This window comes from Staurois parvus, unplaced genomic scaffold (assembly GCF_062004578.1).
Source record: "Staurois parvus isolate SC_StPar_1 unplaced genomic scaffold, SC_StPar_1.0 ptg000010l, whole genome shotgun sequence".
Lineage (NCBI taxonomy): Eukaryota > Metazoa > Chordata > Amphibia > Anura > Ranidae > Staurois > Staurois parvus.
In genome coordinates this window covers 150,763-168,137 of record NW_028317806.1, presented here as the reverse complement: position 1 = coordinate 168,137, position 17,375 = coordinate 150,763, and the positions used below count along the sequence as shown (strand labels likewise).

Genomic DNA, 17,375 nt, shown 5'->3' with positions numbered 1-17,375 from the left:
AAGACAAGGTAGTTATACTGCATTAGCAATGTCTCTTCTAGGCAAAGATTTCCAAGCAGACTGAGATTTCAAGATATGCTGCTTTGAAGAAGCACAAAAAAGATGCAGTGGCCAAGGAAACCTAATGCAGCAAATAAAAGACACATCATGCTTTCTTCCCTTCGACATCAGAAAATGTCCAGCAGTGCCCTCAGCACAGTACTGGGGAAACCAGTGAGACCCAGGTGTGACAAACGTGATGCCAGACCGCTGTCTTTTGCTTGTGGCGCAAAACTGGTCAACCTCACACTGCACTGTCATTTACGCAACAATGCCACTCTCAGCCCCACAGTGCACAAAGATTTTCCATCTCGTGGGACCACAATTTATAGGACAGACAGTAGTTAGCTATTTCAGTGAGCATGGTAGGCCTGTAAAAGTTGTGCACAACCATGCTCTGGTCTTAGTGATCCCTAGATGCCCTGCTAGGGGAATTTCCTGAGCCACTTTCAGCAACTGTTGCCTGAATTTACTAAGTACAACAAGCTGTCTCCTACCTATGTCAGTCTCGTTCCCCTCTGTGGGCAAATCCTCCCTGTACAGCTTCCTTTGGTCCTAGTAAAACTTTTGTTTGTCATTCTCTGCAGGGGCGATCAGCTAGACTCTTGAACTCTTGAGCCAGATATTAAACCCACATCTGTACGCAGTACCTTGGGAGATACAGAGGGCTTCATGGGTGTGTCCTCAGCAGGTGCATAATATGAGACAAGGGTCTCTAAATCAGCAGCCAACAACATAGCTGTGGGGATCTCCTCAGAGACTCCCACCTCCGACACCCCAATCAATGAATACATATGCACAGGGTATGTGGGATCGGGTCCCCCCAACTCCGGTGAGGATAAGAAACTTCTCTGGGATGATGTTATGGTCTATTGCCTGTGATGACTGACTGCAAGTTGGTGTTAGTTCCCCGGGGCTTCCCACTGACAAACAGCACAGACGATGGGTTGCTGGCTGGTTGGACAGATGATGTTGTCTTCTTCTGCTCAGGGCACTGCATCCTGAGATGTTAAGGTTTTCCACAGGTGTAACATCTGTGGTTGTCAGTTAAGGTTGGCTTGGCACCAGGTACTACAGGTGCTGGCTGCTGAGGAACTTGGCTTTGCAGGTGTAGATGGGGTTTCCCTTCTTTCCAGCCATTCTGAGGAGCCTTCTAATGGTCAGATACCCGAGTGTTAATATAGGTATCTGCCAGTTCGGCTGCTGATTTAGCTGATGTTGGTCCTCTCCCCAACAAAATTCTGGAATGTCTACAGGACAGATGTGTAGGAGCTGATCTCGGACCATGAGATCCTCCAGAGACTCGACGGAATCTGCTTTCAAGCCTCTGGTCCACTCCCAGATTGTGGTGTGTCGACAACTTACTACATCTGTGTACAAGTCCCCAGGCCCTTTTTGCAAGGACTTAAATCGCTTCCGGTACACTTCCGGGGTTAACTGATACTTTCAGGCGATTGGGTCCTTTATGGCCTCATAATCGTCATCCTGCTCTGCTGGCGATTCCACATAGGCATCCAGGGCCTTGCCTCACAGCCCTGGCATCACGTAAGGAGCCCATTGTTCTTGAGGCAGATGGTACTGATGACAGGTTTATTCAAATGACAGAAGATACATCTATGTCACTGTTCTTTTCCATTACTGAAAATTTTGTGGCCTGGCTAATGGGCAGAGCATTTTCCCTGTGGTCTAGGGATCCAAGGTTCTGAGCTTGTCACTGCTGCTGGAGCCTAGCCATCTCCAATTCGTGTAAACGATCAGCCTCCATCTCAGCTCAGCATTTCACAGCCTCTCTCTCAGCATGCTCAGGCTGTGGCTTGGAAGTGACATTTATTGCTTCTCCAGTGTCAGTCTCTGTTTGCCCATCCTGCGAGGCCGTTTCTGAACCACTGGGCTCCGAGGTAGCAGGAACCCCTTCCTTTCCAGGTTCCCGTTACCCTGGGATATCATCCTCCTGTGAGGCATGAATCAAGTTTTCTCGCATTTGCCAAGGGATATCAGTTCTTCTTGTTTCACACTCAGCACACAGATAATCTTTGCTCATTTTCTTATAATCTGCCAAACCAGGCATGTATGCAAAAAGAAAATATAGAGCATAGGAAGGGGATAGGGATAGGGATAGGAAGGGGCTTTAGAAAACAAAAATGTGCATTGGCTTGTCTCTAAGGATTGTTTCCACAAAGGTTACAAACCTTCAGTGCAGAGCTAATTCCTAATGCTGCACTGAGTGCTCTAAGCAGAACTACCCCACTACGCTGCCAGCTAATATGTCACGAATGCAATGGCAGACCACTGCCCTTTTCACCAACCTTTGACAAAAGACTGGTCAACCTCACACCATGCTGTCACTTACACAACAATGCCACTCCCAGCCCCACACTTCGCAAGGGTTTTCCAGCTTGCGGGACCACAATTTAGGTGCTAGCAGCCTGAGAGGGATTGTCACTGGATTTAGTTTACTAAGCAATTAACTTGTTAAGCTCCAAACTGCCACCAGATAGGATCCGCCTATCACCTGTTCACAATACTAGCAAGAACAATTTTGAGAAATAAATGTCTGTCAAAATGTGGTTGCATTCCACTTTTTCTCACATCAAGGGGGCTTTGACAGAGACCATCTGACCAATCATCCAGTCTAAGGGGTGGTTGCTGGGATGTCAATACGTTGATAAGTCCCAGATACAGTTTGCTATAGGTATTAATATCCATGAATACCTACATATTACAGCCTGCTAATGTGCATATTATTGTCCAGTGTGGAATTAGCTTCTGAATGAATAAATATGACAGGTATCCGATGTTTACTGCACCTCGGAGGCTAAGGGCTTCCATTAATTCCCCATATGGTCCAACGTAGGGGTGTTTGAACTTTGAACTTCAAAAATTACCTGAGGAAAGTAAATACTGTATGTCCTTACTATGGCTGTGCTGTTATTATTTCATGAGTTATGAAATATCCTGAAGGTTTAGAGTATTGGCCATTCCCTTCAGATGTGCTATTTACGACAGGGTATCTGTTCTCTAAGTTCTCCAGATTGCTCAAGCATGTGAGGGTGATAGTTTTATTAGGGTTTCCATACTGAAATGTAGATTGGTTAAAGGAAAGGGTCTATGTGTGTCCGATCAATGGACTGATAAGAAGATCCTGGCGTCAGTTAACAGTTGTGTATTCCATGAACAGAAGGAGAAGGGAGGGAGAAAGATCACTGTGGCTGTGTCTCTGGTTCAACACAGAAAAGATAGTGACAAGTAAAATGTAATGGCTGTATTTTGAATAACATGGCTGCCACACACACAGTCTGTCATTTGCCCAGTATGCACAACCATCACACCACGTACACCCATCTATGATCTGGGGAACTCTGGTCAGAAGTGGTCTTTATGAAAGATTTGCGGCCAAAAAGATATACCTCCAATGTGGAAACAAAGCTAAGCGACTCAACTATGCACAAAAACATATAAAAATGGCAGCAAGTGATCTAGACTGATGAGTCAACATTTTAAATATTTAGCTGTAGCAGGAGACAGTTTGTTCACCAATAGCCCGGAGAGTGGTACAATAATGAGTGTCTGCAGGCAACAGCAAAGCATGGTAGAGGTTCCTTGCAAGTGTGGGGCTGCATTTCTGCAAATGGAGTTGAAGATTTGGTCAGGATCCATGGTGTCCTCAGTGGTGAGAAATACAGGCAGCTAGCTATCCATCATGCCATACCATCAGGGAAGTGTGTGATTGGCCTCAAATTTATTCTGCAGCAGGACAATAAGCCCAAACATATAGTCAGTTTCATTAAAAACATCAACTTACCACACCAGCTGGTAATGGACAAGCTTCTTCAGGGCTAACGGATCTTATAGGATTCTGCGCCTCATTATGTTTGTTCTACTTGAGGATGATCTACTTTTTCTATACTATGTATGGTTTATTTTTTCCCTTTTTTTTTCTTTTTCTTCTGTGCTTAAGTTTTTTTCTTGTTTGCGCTATTGAGGGATTATACTGATTCTCCCTTTATTGGAGTATTCTGTATGTTAATTAAGTACTTTATATGTCTTTGCTTATGTGACATTATATTGCAATTATTGTACTGTATACTATTATTATTATACAGGATTTATATAGCGCCAACAGTTTGCGCAGCGCTTTACAAAATGAAGGTAGACATTACAGTTACAATACAATTTGGTACAAGAGGAAACCGAGGGCCCTGCTCATTAGAGCTTACAATCTAGGACAGCGGTTCTCAACCTGGGGGTCGCAACCCCTTTGGGGGTCGAACGACCATTTCCCAGGGGTCGCCTAAGACCATCGGAAAACACATATTTCCGATGGTCTTAGGAACCGAGACACCGCTGCAGTCTCCGGCGATGTGTGGGCGGGATGATACGCTTCTGTCACCTGGCCACACCTCCGGGATCGCTCAGCAGCTCCGCCTCCTCGCCGCTGATTGGCCACCGGAACTGTAGCTCAGGAGAGGCACACAGGCGGCCAATCACCGGCGAGGAGGTGGAGCTTGGAGAGGAGGAGCCGAGCGGCAGCGCGCGTACATCAAAGAAGACCGAGGGAGCTGCCGGAGCGAGTGAAGAGGAGAGCGGCCAGAGAAGGAAGACAGCTGACAGGTAAGTGAGAGAGCGAGCCCAGGCTGGAGCAGGGGTCAGCAAAGTAAGTATCATTGGTGTCAGTGGGAGGAATAGTGCCCCATCATTTGTGTCACTAATACCAACGATGGGGCACTATTCCTCCCCCCACTGACACCAACGATGGGGCACTATTCCTCCCCCCACTGACACCAACGATGGGGCACTATTCCTCCCCCCACTGACACCAACGATGGGGCACTATTCCTCCCCCCACTGACACCAACGATGGGGCACTATTCCTCCCCCAACTGACACCAACGATGGGGCACTATTCCTCCCCCCACTGACACCAACGATGGGGCACTATTCCTCCCCCCACTGACACCAACGATGTGGCACTATTCCTCCCCCCACTGACACCAACGATGGGGCACTATTCCTCCCCCCACTGACACCAACGATGGGGCACTATTCCTCCCCCCACTGACACCAACGATGGGGCACTATTTCCCCCCCCCTGACCCCAATGATGGGGCACTATTCTCCCCTCCACCACACTGACATCAATGATGGGGCACTATTCCTCCCACTGACACCAATGATGGGGCACTATTCCTCCCCCCACTGACACCAACGATGGGACACTATTTCCCCCCCCCCCGACCCCAATGATGGGGCACTATTCTCCCCTCCACCACACTGACATCAATGATGGGGCACTATTCCTCCCACTGACACCAATGATGGGGCACTATTCCTCCCACTGACACCAATGATGTGGCACTATTCCTCCCACTGACACCAGTGATGGGGCACTACTCCCACTGACACCAGTGATGGGGCACTACTCCCCCCACTGACACCAGTGATGGGGCACTATTCCTCCCACTGACACCAATGATGGGGCACTACTCCCCCCACTGACACCAATGATGGGGCACTACTCCCCCCACTGACACCAATGATGGGGCACTATTCCTCCCACTGACACCAATGATGTGGCACTATTCCCCCCACTGACACCAGTGATGGAGCACTACTCCCCCCACTGACACCAATGATGGGGCACTATTCCCCCACTGACACCAATGATGGGGCACTACTCCTCCCACTGACACCAATGATGGGGCACTATTCCTCCCACTGACACCAATGATGGGGCACTATTCCTCCCACTGACTCCAACGATGGGGCACTATTCCTCCCACTGACACCAACGATGGGGCACTATTCCTCCCACTGACACCAACGATGGGGCACTATTCCTCCCACTGACACCAACGATGGGGCACTATTCCTCCCACTGATACCAACGATGTGGCACTATTCCTCCCACTGACACCAAGGATGGGGCACTATTCCTCCCACTGACACCAACGATGGGGCACTATTCCTCCCACTGACACCAACGATGGGGCACTATTCCTCCCACTGACACCAACGATGGGGCACTATTCCTCCCACTGACACCAACGATGGGGCACTATTCCTCCCACTGACACCAACGATGGGGCACTATTCCTCCCACTGACACCAGTGATGGGGCACTATTCCTCCCACTGACACCAGTGATGGGGCACTATTCCTCCCACTGACACCAGTGATGGGGCACTATTCATCCCACTGACATCAGTGATGGGGCACTATTCCTCCCACTGATACCAACGATGGGGCACTATGCATCCCACTGACATCAGTGATGGGGCACTATTCCTCCCACTGACACCAGTGATGGGGCACTATTCATCCCACTGACATCAGTGATGGGGCACTATTCCTCCCACTGATACCAACGATGGGGCACTATTCCTCCCACTGATACCAACAATGAGGCACTATTCATCCCACTGACATCAGTGATGGGGCACTACTCCTTCCACTGACACCAATGACATGGCACTACTCCTCCCACTGCAAAATTACAGTTATGAAGTAGCAATGAAAATAATTTTATGGTTGGGGGTCACCACAACATGAGGAACTGTATTAAGGGGTCGCGGCATTAGAAAGGTTGAGAACCACTGATCTAGGAGGAAGGGTTGAGTGATACAAAAGGTAATTGCTGTGGGGGATGAGCTGATGGAGGAAATAAAAGTCAATTTACCAGTTAGAAGTAGGATAGACTTCTTTAAAGAGAAAGATTTTCAGAGATTGTCTAAGGTGGATAGATTAAGAGATAGCTGGAGAGATTGAGGTAGGGAGTTCCATAGGATGGGAGAAGTTCGGGAGACATCCCAGAGGCGAGCATGGGAGGAGATGACACGGGAACTAGAGAGCAGAAGGTCTTGGGAGGATCGAAGAGAGTGGTTTGGTTGATATTTTGAGATCAGGTTGGTGATGTAGCTGGGGGCTTTGTAAGTTGTTAGTATTTTGAATTTTATTCGTTGGGCGAGTGGAAGCCAGTGGAGGGATTGGCAGAGAAGGGTAGCAGACACTGAACAGTTGGTAAGGTGGATGAGCCTGGCAGCAGCATTCATGATGGACTGGAGGGGGGATAGCCTATGTAAAGGTAAGCCAATGAAGAGGGAGTGGCAGTAGTTGAGGCGAGAGATAACAAGGGAGTGAATTAGTAGCTTTGTGGTATCATTGGTTTAAAAGGGTCATATTCTGGAGATGTTGCGGAGGTTGAGGCGGCATGATTTGGACAGGGATTGGATGTGGGCCTGAAAGGATAGTTCAGAATATAGGGTTTCCCCTAGTACCCTGTCATGTGCGGATGGGTTGATAGTGGTTCTATTGATCGTGACCAAGAAGTCAGGGAAAGAGGTACGTGGGGGAGGAAATATTATGAGCATACATCTGCAAAAACTGTCCTTAGCTGGTAAAAAGTGCCTTTATTGGAATCTGTAAAATTGCTGAGATGTAATTCTTGGTCCTTTTTCTACAATAAACCTTTTTTATTATTAAAAAAAACTTCAGCTTAAAGAAGAACAGAGTCCTGGAAGTGATAGTTTGCCCCTTACAGAGCCCTATCTCAACATCATCGAGTCTGTCTGGGATTACATGAAGAGACAGAAGGATTTGAGGCAGCCTATGTCCACAGAAGATCTGTGGTTAGTTCTCCAAGATGTTTGGAACAACCTTCCTGCTGAGTTCCTTCAAAAACTGTGTGCAAGTGTACTTAGAAGAATTGATGCTGTTATGAAGGCAAAGGGTGGTCACACCAAATAGTGATTTGATTTTAATTTCTCTTTTGTTCATTTACGTTCATAAGAAATCTCTCTAATAAGGACACATATGCCGACAGAAGCTCTAACACTGCCTTTCCTACTACTGATATGGGAAGATGAGTCCAGTGACTGTTCCTGAAGGTCCTTTTCATTTCAGTTTCTCCCCTATCTCCCCTATAGTAAATCTTTTGTTAATATTGGGAATTATAGCTGCAGACTATGGATATTGTCTTACTATCACTGTCTTTTAATAAGCCCTTCCTTTAGATTGCAAGCTCCATGAGCAGGGCCCTCACATTCCTTCTGTACCAGGGGCGGACTAACCATTTGGAAACTCGGGCACCGCCCGAGGGCCCGGGGTCAGTAGGGGGCCCCATGAGATGCCCCTGGTGCCTTTTTCATAGGCTTTTTTGAGTTTGGGCAAGGACGCAGGGGCCCCATGATCCCCTATTGCCCGGGGGCCCCATGAGTTGTCAGTCCGCCCCGTGCTGTAATGAAAGTATTGTAATTGTTCTGTCTCCCTTACATTGTAAAGCGCTGAGCAAACTGTTGGTGCTATATAAATCCTGTATAATAATAATGTCACATACTGTACATGCCTGCAATACTGCAGATATCTCAGTGAATGAATTGGCACTGATTCTAATTATAATTAGTATTCGTTTTTGTCAGTAATCCTTTGTACTGCAACTTTGTTGTCAGTCTCTCGTACATTTTCAAGGTGAACACAAAGCAATGAGCACTTTCCTTGATGATGTGATCTGCTGACTGATGATTCCATTTTCCTTATATATTTAAATTCCTTTGCAATATCTTTTTTTTTTTGCTTGTTTCAGGAACAAGAATGGATTTAAGAAGCGGAAGCTGACAAAGTATGTTTCTTTCGTACTGTCACATGCAGTTTTTTATCTGTTTATTTATACCAATGTATTTACTAAAGCTGCGCAAAGTTTGGGCAGGTTTGTGTTTATTGAATTCAGTCAGGTCAGTTGCTGGTGAGTGAAGACCAGTTCTGCCCTATCAATTAGGCCTAATAGACCTTTTCAAAGAATTTGAGATAGAAGGGTTGTCAGCTTCATTTTTTACACACATAGCCATTTTCACAACAAATACTTGTTAGAAATGTGTAAGGCGGAATATTTAGTATTGCTACACTTTGGCATCTATTTATCAATGTTTTTACCCAAGATTCACATAATCTGCTCCCAAATTCACATATTTTCCTAATTTGTCTGAATCTGGTATGAAACAATAATAAATAAGCCCCTTAATTTGCAATTTTTCAAATGGTTTCTCAGTCCTATGAAAGGTGAACTACATCTTGTTGAAACATCTTTTTACGATTGCTACTGATTTGTAAGTCACTGATGCTCCACATCTACTTATACACTTGTTTAAAGTTACATGCTCTATTCTGTAAAACCTTTAAAAACAGATTGAAAGAGAAACATCTGTTTACAGGGGTGTCCAACCTATGGTCCTAAACGGCTATGAGTGTGGCCCAACACAAAAATGATAAACTTACTTTAAAATGTTGATTTTTGTGGTGGGATTTTTTTGTAAAAATGTGTTTACACTTGGCTTACACAGGCAGCCAAAGAAAAAATTGAGAGTGTCTTTTTCCTGGACTTTTATGAGTTTTATCCTCCCAGAGCAAAGTCTCCCACTCTTCACAATCACACCTTATTCTTGTCATTAGTTTTCAGCAGCACCTATATTTGTGAGCAACTATTTTCAAGAATGAAGCACATGGGGGCAAAGGGCAAAATTAGAACCAAAATATCTCATGAGCAGCTGGTGAATTCATTGAGAATTGCTACTACATCCATTGAACCAGATATTGATGTGTTAGTTTATCAAAAACAGTGTCAAATATTGCACTAGTTTTATGTTGTCCTCTTAAACATCAAAAAATATTACAAAAAATTAAGTTTTATTACTCAGATAGGTACATTATCTATATCAGCAATCGTTACCTTGTGATCTGCCTTTCTTTTTCTGCTCATCAGCTATCTTTATTGTTAGTGTATTTTATATGTGGCCCAAGATGCTTCCTCTTCTTCCAATGTGGCCCAGAAAAGCCAAAAGGTTGGACATCCCTGGTTTACAGCAATGTATATTTTCACTTGACTTTAAGGGCCAGTTTACCGGTGCATTTTTGGTGTGTTTTGGTGCGTTTTTTATGTTTTATCATGTTCTAGTACAGTGCAGTGCAGAAAAAAATGCAGCATGTTTTTTTTTTCTGGAACTGGAACACACTGGAATTGACTGCACTTCTGTGTGAACTATGCCCTATGCCATAACTATGCCCTATGCCATGTATAACTTACTATACATTTCTGTTTTTGATGCATAAAAATGCACTGGACTGCATGTGGTGTGAACTGGCCCTTACACTTGTACTTTTATTGGTACTTCAGTACTGTTTGATTTATAAACACGCTGCTACTGTGCAGATTGGAAGCAGGGAGTCCAGGGAGTCGGCAGCCAAGAGAGGTTAACACTGAGAGGTGGGCATGAAATCCAGAATTGGTCAGGTTCTTTGGACTGCACTAGGTAGCTTTTAGGGGTAGGAAATTGCAATACAAATTGCAGCTTCAGCGGAAAAAAAAAGTTAGCTAGACTTGAGCTTTAAAGGCATGCATACAAGATGATCGTGTGGCCAGGGGTTTGGGGCACACAGCAGGACAACAAAGATTGGAGGAACTAGGGAGAGGAGATATGGCTGCAGAATTTTGAGAGATCTACAAGGGGCCATGTAAAAGTGATGGTTATACAGTTCTGTGGTAGTGATACAGACAAGAAATGTGCCTACTGCCCTTCCCTGCTCTAACTAACCTTATAATTCCTATATCGGATTGTGAACTTGTTTTATGTTTGTAATTCACTCATACTATTTAATGTAATTTACTTTATATTATGTCGGCCCATTAATAAAATAAGATGTTGATATTGTATAACATTGTTATATGTCAATTCTTTTCCTTTTTCATTTCCATATTGAAGCCCAGTTCAGTTGGACGACTTTGATTCTTACATGGGAGATATGTCAAAGGATTCTGACTATAAATTTTCTCTGCAGTTTGAGGTGAGTTATATCAAAGATACATTTTATAAATATTCATTAACATTGTTTATTTTATGCTTAAAGTGATTGTAACAAATATATTTTTTTAAAATAACAAACATGTTATACTTACCTGCTCTGTGCAATAGAATTGCACAGAGTGGCCTGAATCCTCCTATTCTCAGGTCCCCCGCTGGCAATCCTTGCTCCTCCTCTTCTCAGTGTACCACCATAGGAAGCTTCTTCCTATGGTGGCACATCTGCGGGCTTGATCCTGAGCCACGGTGCTCGTGTCCATAAACATAGACAGCATGACTTTGCTCTACCCCCTGCTCCCTCCTCACAGGATTTGACTGACAGCAGTAGGAGCCAATGACTTATGAGAGCGGGGACAGGCACTACAAATGGGCACAGTTCTGTATTGAGTGAGGACTCAGGTAATTATGAGAGGGTGACAGGTACTGGAATATTTTTACCTTAATGCAGGAAATGCATTAAGGTAAAAATGTTTAGACATTTTTTTAGACAAAAACCATCAGGAAAAAACAGAGTTTATGAACAGCATTGCCTGTGTACTGTGTATTGCTTGTCATGATCCACCTCAGATATCAGCCCAGACCACCTGTCACCCATGGTTTGTGTGTATGTTTAGGACTATGCAAGTCTTCAAATTCTGTGATCTGGGAAAAAAACAGATGCAACTACATTCACCTACATATGTGCAGCTTGCATGAGTCAAAACAACTTCTAAAGTACATAATGTGATCTTATAGGTCACAGCCAACTCTGGTCTTGACTGAAGCCTTTAAACCCTCTTTTTAATTATGTGTTATTGGCAGCTAATAATTTTTTTGCTTGTATAAACAAATGAAAAAGAGGTATTAGATTATATTATTTTCTCAAGAGCATGGAGGAGATTCCAGGAGATAGGCAGTTACTCTAGGGGAACTGGACAGGACTGTAGAAGGTCCTTAACTCATCAGCAGGACTGGTATCTGCTCTTTTGTCCAAGGAGGAACAGAATGAGCACTGCCAGAGCCCTACAAAATTACCTCCAACAGGCCACTGGTGTAAATATCTTTGTCCAAACAAGCAGAAACATACTTTATGGGGGTGGCCTGAGGGCCCGACATCCTGTAGTGGGCCCTGTGCTCACTGCTTAGCACCATAGAGCTCGATTGGTATTTGCAATTGAACACCAGAGTTGGCAGGTCTGCAACTGGCACCCTGTGCTCCTCACAGATGAGAGCAGGTTCACCTTGATCACATGTGACAGACATGAAAGGGTCAGGAGAAGCCGTGGAGAACGTTATGTTGCCTGTAACATCGTTCAGCATGACTGTTTTGGTGATGGGTCAGTGATGGCCTGGGGAGGCATATCCATGGAGGGACGCACAGTCCTCTACAGGCTAGACAATGGCATTCTGACTGCCATTAGGTATCGGGATGAAATACATGGACCCATTGTCAGACCCTATGCTGGTGCAGTGGGTCCTGGGTTCCTCCTTGTGCATGACAGTGCCCTGCCTCATGTGGCGAGAGTATGCAGGCAATTCCTGAAGAATGAAGGAATTGATCCCAATAGAATACCTTTGGGATATCATGTTTTGGTCCATCCGATGCTGCCTGGCTACGCATCAGACTGTCCAGGAGCTCAGTAATGCCGTGGTCCAGATCTGGGAGGAAATACCCCAGGACTTCATCCATCGTCTTATTAGGAGCATGCCCCAATGTTGTCAGGTATGCATACAAGCACATGGGAGCCATACAAACTACTGAGTACCATTTTGAGTTGCTGCAATGAAATTTCCACAAAATGGACTAGCCTGCTACATTATTTTTTCACATTTTCAGGGGTGCCTTTGATTTCAGTCTACTGTAGATTTATAATTTTCATTTCCATCAAACAATAGGGCATCCTTACGTTCCTAACACATTACTCAGTCCATATCAGTATAGATATCCCGCATGATATTTTTCCCCATTGAGATCTGATGTGTTTTCAAAGTGTTCCTTTAACCACTTGCCCTCCTGAGGATTTACCCTCCTTCCTGACCAGGCCATTTTTTGCGTTACTGCACTGCGTTACTTTGACTGGCAATTGCGCAGTCATGCAACGCTGCACCCAAATTAAATTTACAACCTTTTTTCCCATGAATTGAGCTTTCTTTTGGTGGTGTTTGATCACTTGTGCAGTTTTTACTTTTTGCGACTAGACAAAGACCGAAATTTTGAGAAAAAAAAACAATATTTTTGACTTTTTGCTATTAAACATGTCCAGTAAAAAAATTTAAAAAACTAATTTCATCATAAATTTACACCAAAATGTATTCTGCTACATGTCTTTGCTAAAAAAAAATTAATTGGTTTATGTGAAAGGTATGGTGTTTACAAATGGCGGTATAGATACAAGAATTTTTTTTTTATACTAGTAATGGCAGTGATCAGCGACTTATAGCTGAACTGCGGGACTGAGGTGAACAGTCTGACACTGGGAACTGGCTTGGTGTCACTGACATCCCCAGTGACACCAATACAGTGCAAAAAAAAAAAACGGGCACTGTACTAATGGCACTGGGCAGGAAGGGGTTAACATGAGGGGCAATCAAAGGCATAACTGTGTAGGGAGTGTTTTTTGTCTGTGTGCTTCACTGTAATCACACTGCTCTGGATGGCTGTGCTGCCCAGAAATGCGAAGTCACGTATATATACATGATTTTGCTCACCTCTGCCACCCTGTAGCAGCATATCTGCTAGAGGGCGGCGGGAAAGCAGTTAATTTTTTTGAGCAGTGTGTGTATGTATATATACTGTATTAAAAAATCTTTTTTTTCTTTTTTTATCAATGATCACACAATCTCTGTTCTCAGCTGCATAAGAAACTTAGAGAGCTAGGGGGTAAAGAAACAACAGTATTCTTCCCAGTGACTGGCTATGCATGGGGGCGTGTGACTGCAAGTCTGACTATTGGAGAACAGACAGGCTGTTCTCCCAGCCCAGCAAGAAAGCTGACCACACTGAGATGGATGTGCTCTCATGCCTTGTTGTGGTCAGTTTTAAATAAAAAATCAGGGAAACTAGCAGGATCACCATGTATTTCATATTCTTTAAGGGCTCTTGAATGAAAATAGTTGACTAAATGATGGCAAGAAAGAATGTTCTAATGAATGAGTTTACTACAAGCATTTGAACATTTCTCCGTCTACTGTATTTCATTTTGCAGGAACTGAAAATGATTGGTTTGGATATAGAGCATTGTGCAGCAGACCTTCCAGCCAACCGCTGCAAGAATCGCTACACAAACATTTTGCCGTGTAAGTAGATAGAGTCATACCTTGTCATGGTAAAATTATGTTGGTTCTGCAGGAATTTGTGTATACTGATGGAAATAAGGGCCATTATAGTAAACCTGCATGGGCAAAGTTCAGGTTCTCTTTAAATTTGCTCTACAGGCCATAAAACAAATTTTCTCTTTTCCTTTTCAGATGATTTTAGCAGAGTAAAACTTGTTTCCACAGATGAGGAAGAAGGAGCAGATTACATCAATGCAAACTTTATTCCTGTAAGTGTTAAACCAAAAATGAAAACTGAATGCACAAGAATTCCCGTGAAGAATTTTCTGAAACATGTGCAAGGCTTTAGGGAGATCAAACTTTTTATTCAAATATTTCTAACAATATTTTAAAGAATTTCAGTGTTTACTATAGTATTAATATAGTTGATTCTATATGAATAGATACGGGGAGTGAGTTATAGTGAATGACTGGAGTGGGCTATAAGGGTCCATGCACACTGGTCCTAAAAAAGCCGAAAAAAACCTCTTATCTAGAGCATTTCTGTACAAGTGTTTAGGAGCATTTACCAGTTTTTTTTTTTCTGCTCGAAAACTCCTCACAAAAACGCAAACCAGAAGGTTTTTTTCTGCCTCTAAATGCTGAGCTTAAAATACGTCTTTAAACATCCTAATGTGCAAGAACACATAGGATACAATTGAGCTGCTTCTACAGGCAAACTGCACAAGTCTTGTAGAAGTAGCATTTTTAAGCCCAATGTATATGGACCCTTAGAAAAGAATAAAGTGATAAGAGGGAGAATACTAGCCAGTATGTAGGCAAGTGCAATCTCTGTTCTACAATGTAGGTGCCACTCGGCTGGAACGGTACTGCAGGTAGAGAGGAAGTCAAGGGAAACCTGGTTTCTCTATGGTTTCCTTGGTACCCTAGGCAGCGTTCTGCTTGCCTATGCTGCCCCTAGATGACCCAGGTGGCCATCTTTTGTCAGCATAGTCTTTTTAAGTGCCTGCCCCCAAGCTTTGGTGAGCTTTCTGGTGAGTAGATAGCGTAGGGACTGTGCACCCATCTGTCAGGAAGAGTGTCTAGAGGCAGGGAAAGGTACAGGATGAGTAGGGACATGTCATCCTACATCAAAATCCTCTCCATTGGGCTCTGATTGGCCAGGTCGCACTCCGCCCTCAGAGACAGACGCTGTTGGTGCATCAGAATCTACTACAACCTATACGTCTGCATAGAACTGTGAGTGTTCCCAGCTGAGCCATTTGTATCTTTGGGCCTTTCATTCAATACGAGTTTTCTTAATTGCAACCGGACTTAGTGTATTTTTTCCTGCCGCTGCACCATGCTGCACCTGCTCACAAGCAGGCTGGGACTTTGTGGTGCTATGAGTTATGGCACAGTGAATCCTCTTGTGTGGAGAACAGTTGTTGGCCAAGGGAGGTGCACAAGCCCTGTGAGGGAATATTTATATAATCAAAGGCATGTCTATGAGGTACGCTGTATGTCTGGATTGTGGCAGTAATGTTAATGGTACATTATTCAGGCATTTCTGGTATGATAAGAACAGCCATGGATGTTAACAGATTTTGTCTGTCTTCGCAGGGATACAGCTCTGTACAGGAATACATAGCCACGCAGGGGCCCCTGCCAGATACCCGCAATGACTTTTGGAAGATGATTCTGCAGCAGAAATCCCAAGTCATTGTAATGCTGACTCAGTGCAATGAAAAGAGACGGGTAAGTGGATTCATTGGAGCCAACATTGAAGAATAAACCAGAAACATACTGTTGTGCTCAAAAGTTTGTATACCTGGCAGAAATTGTGAAAGTTTAGCATTTATATTGAAAATATGACTGATCATGCCAAAAAACTTGCCTCTTGTTTAAGGATAGTGATCATATGAAGCCATTTATTATCACATAGTTGTTTGGCTCCTTTTTAAATTATAATGATAACAGAAATCACCCAAACAGCCCTGATCAAACGTTTACATACCCTGGAATGTATAATTTGATTAAAAAAGGAGCCAAACAACAATGTGATAATAAATGGCTTCATATGATCACTATCTTTAGATAAAAGACAATATTTTGGCATGAAATATAAAAGTTGATGCAGCGCTAAAGATTATAATATCTAAACAGAATTGATATAAATGAATATATATAAATATATATGACCCAAATCCACAGGGGAATACACTCGAACCAATAACCCTCAATGGACAAATAACAGTGGTTTAAGTGCAGGATAATGTGTCCATAGTTCGTATATATAAAAAGAAGTGCAGGTGAATCACAGCACACTCCAAACGTGATCCCAGGCAGTCTAGCTGCAGTGGCCTCTCACCTCCACTCTATGACCCTACAGGGCCACAAAGCATTCTGTAAATCACCTCGAGATCCTCCAATTCAGTGACTTTTAAGGTAGGAAGGCATCACATGAACCAGGACAGTATTCATCCAGACCAGTAAGCAAACGGGAAGCACTCTCCTCCGATATCCCAACCGCTCATAAGCTCATAAATGAGGAGATAAACACAGTCCTCATAGTATATTACCGCTTTATTAGCAGATAGGCAGTATATATCCAAACAAAGGAGATAATCCACTTACATGGCAACCGCTTGTATCACAATATGCTGGGTGTACAGCAAGATCACAAAGGTGCACCAAGATGGCGTCACGCCGGAAGTACGTCACCACGCCAATGCCGTCGATGCGTTGCGTCACGTGACTCGTGACTTCATCAGGACAGCGTGATTGGCCAGCAGTACTTCCTTATAAAGGCCTGAGACCGCACCCATCCAAACTACAATGGGCGGTGCGTTCGCGGCCATATTCTAATGGTCCAATTAACAAACAGCCTGTGCAGCCATATTACTGTGGTCCAGTGTGGGCAGACCTTCTCCCATTAGGTCTGACGATCCAAATAGGATGACACAGCTTGGATAGAAAGCACCACACGACCAATACCTCCCACTAGTGGACACATAAACCATAAGAAAACTAATATTAAAAAATTAGATGTGGAAAAGACCACATACTTTAATAATAAAATTAAAATGAGCATGTCCATAGAATATATATATGTATAACATGCCCTATATAAAAGACTATCATACAAAAAGGTATGAAATAAAATAATATAAAAAACATATAAAAAAATATAAAAAAATATATAAATAGAAGTAAGGACGCTCCTTTGTAATCATGCATGAACTCTTTACTTCA

General features: G+C 43.7%; 1 protein-coding gene across 3 annotated transcripts in view; it reads left to right on the top strand.

Annotated features, from left to right (window-relative positions):
* Positions 1-17,375, top strand: part of PTPRO (protein tyrosine phosphatase receptor type O) — a 114,039-nt gene that overhangs the window by 75,098 nt on the left and 21,566 nt on the right. For all 3 annotated transcript variants that reach the window (XM_089669848.1, XM_089669850.1, XM_089669849.1), the window contains 5 exons: positions 8,618-8,653; positions 10,788-10,869; positions 14,072-14,162; positions 14,334-14,410; positions 15,744-15,878. In XM_089669848.1, the coding sequence (XP_089525974.1) occupies positions 8,618-8,653; positions 10,788-10,869; positions 14,072-14,162; positions 14,334-14,410; positions 15,744-15,878 (421 nt within the window). The remainder of the gene's footprint in view (positions 1-8,617; positions 8,654-10,787; positions 10,870-14,071; positions 14,163-14,333; positions 14,411-15,743; positions 15,879-17,375) is intronic.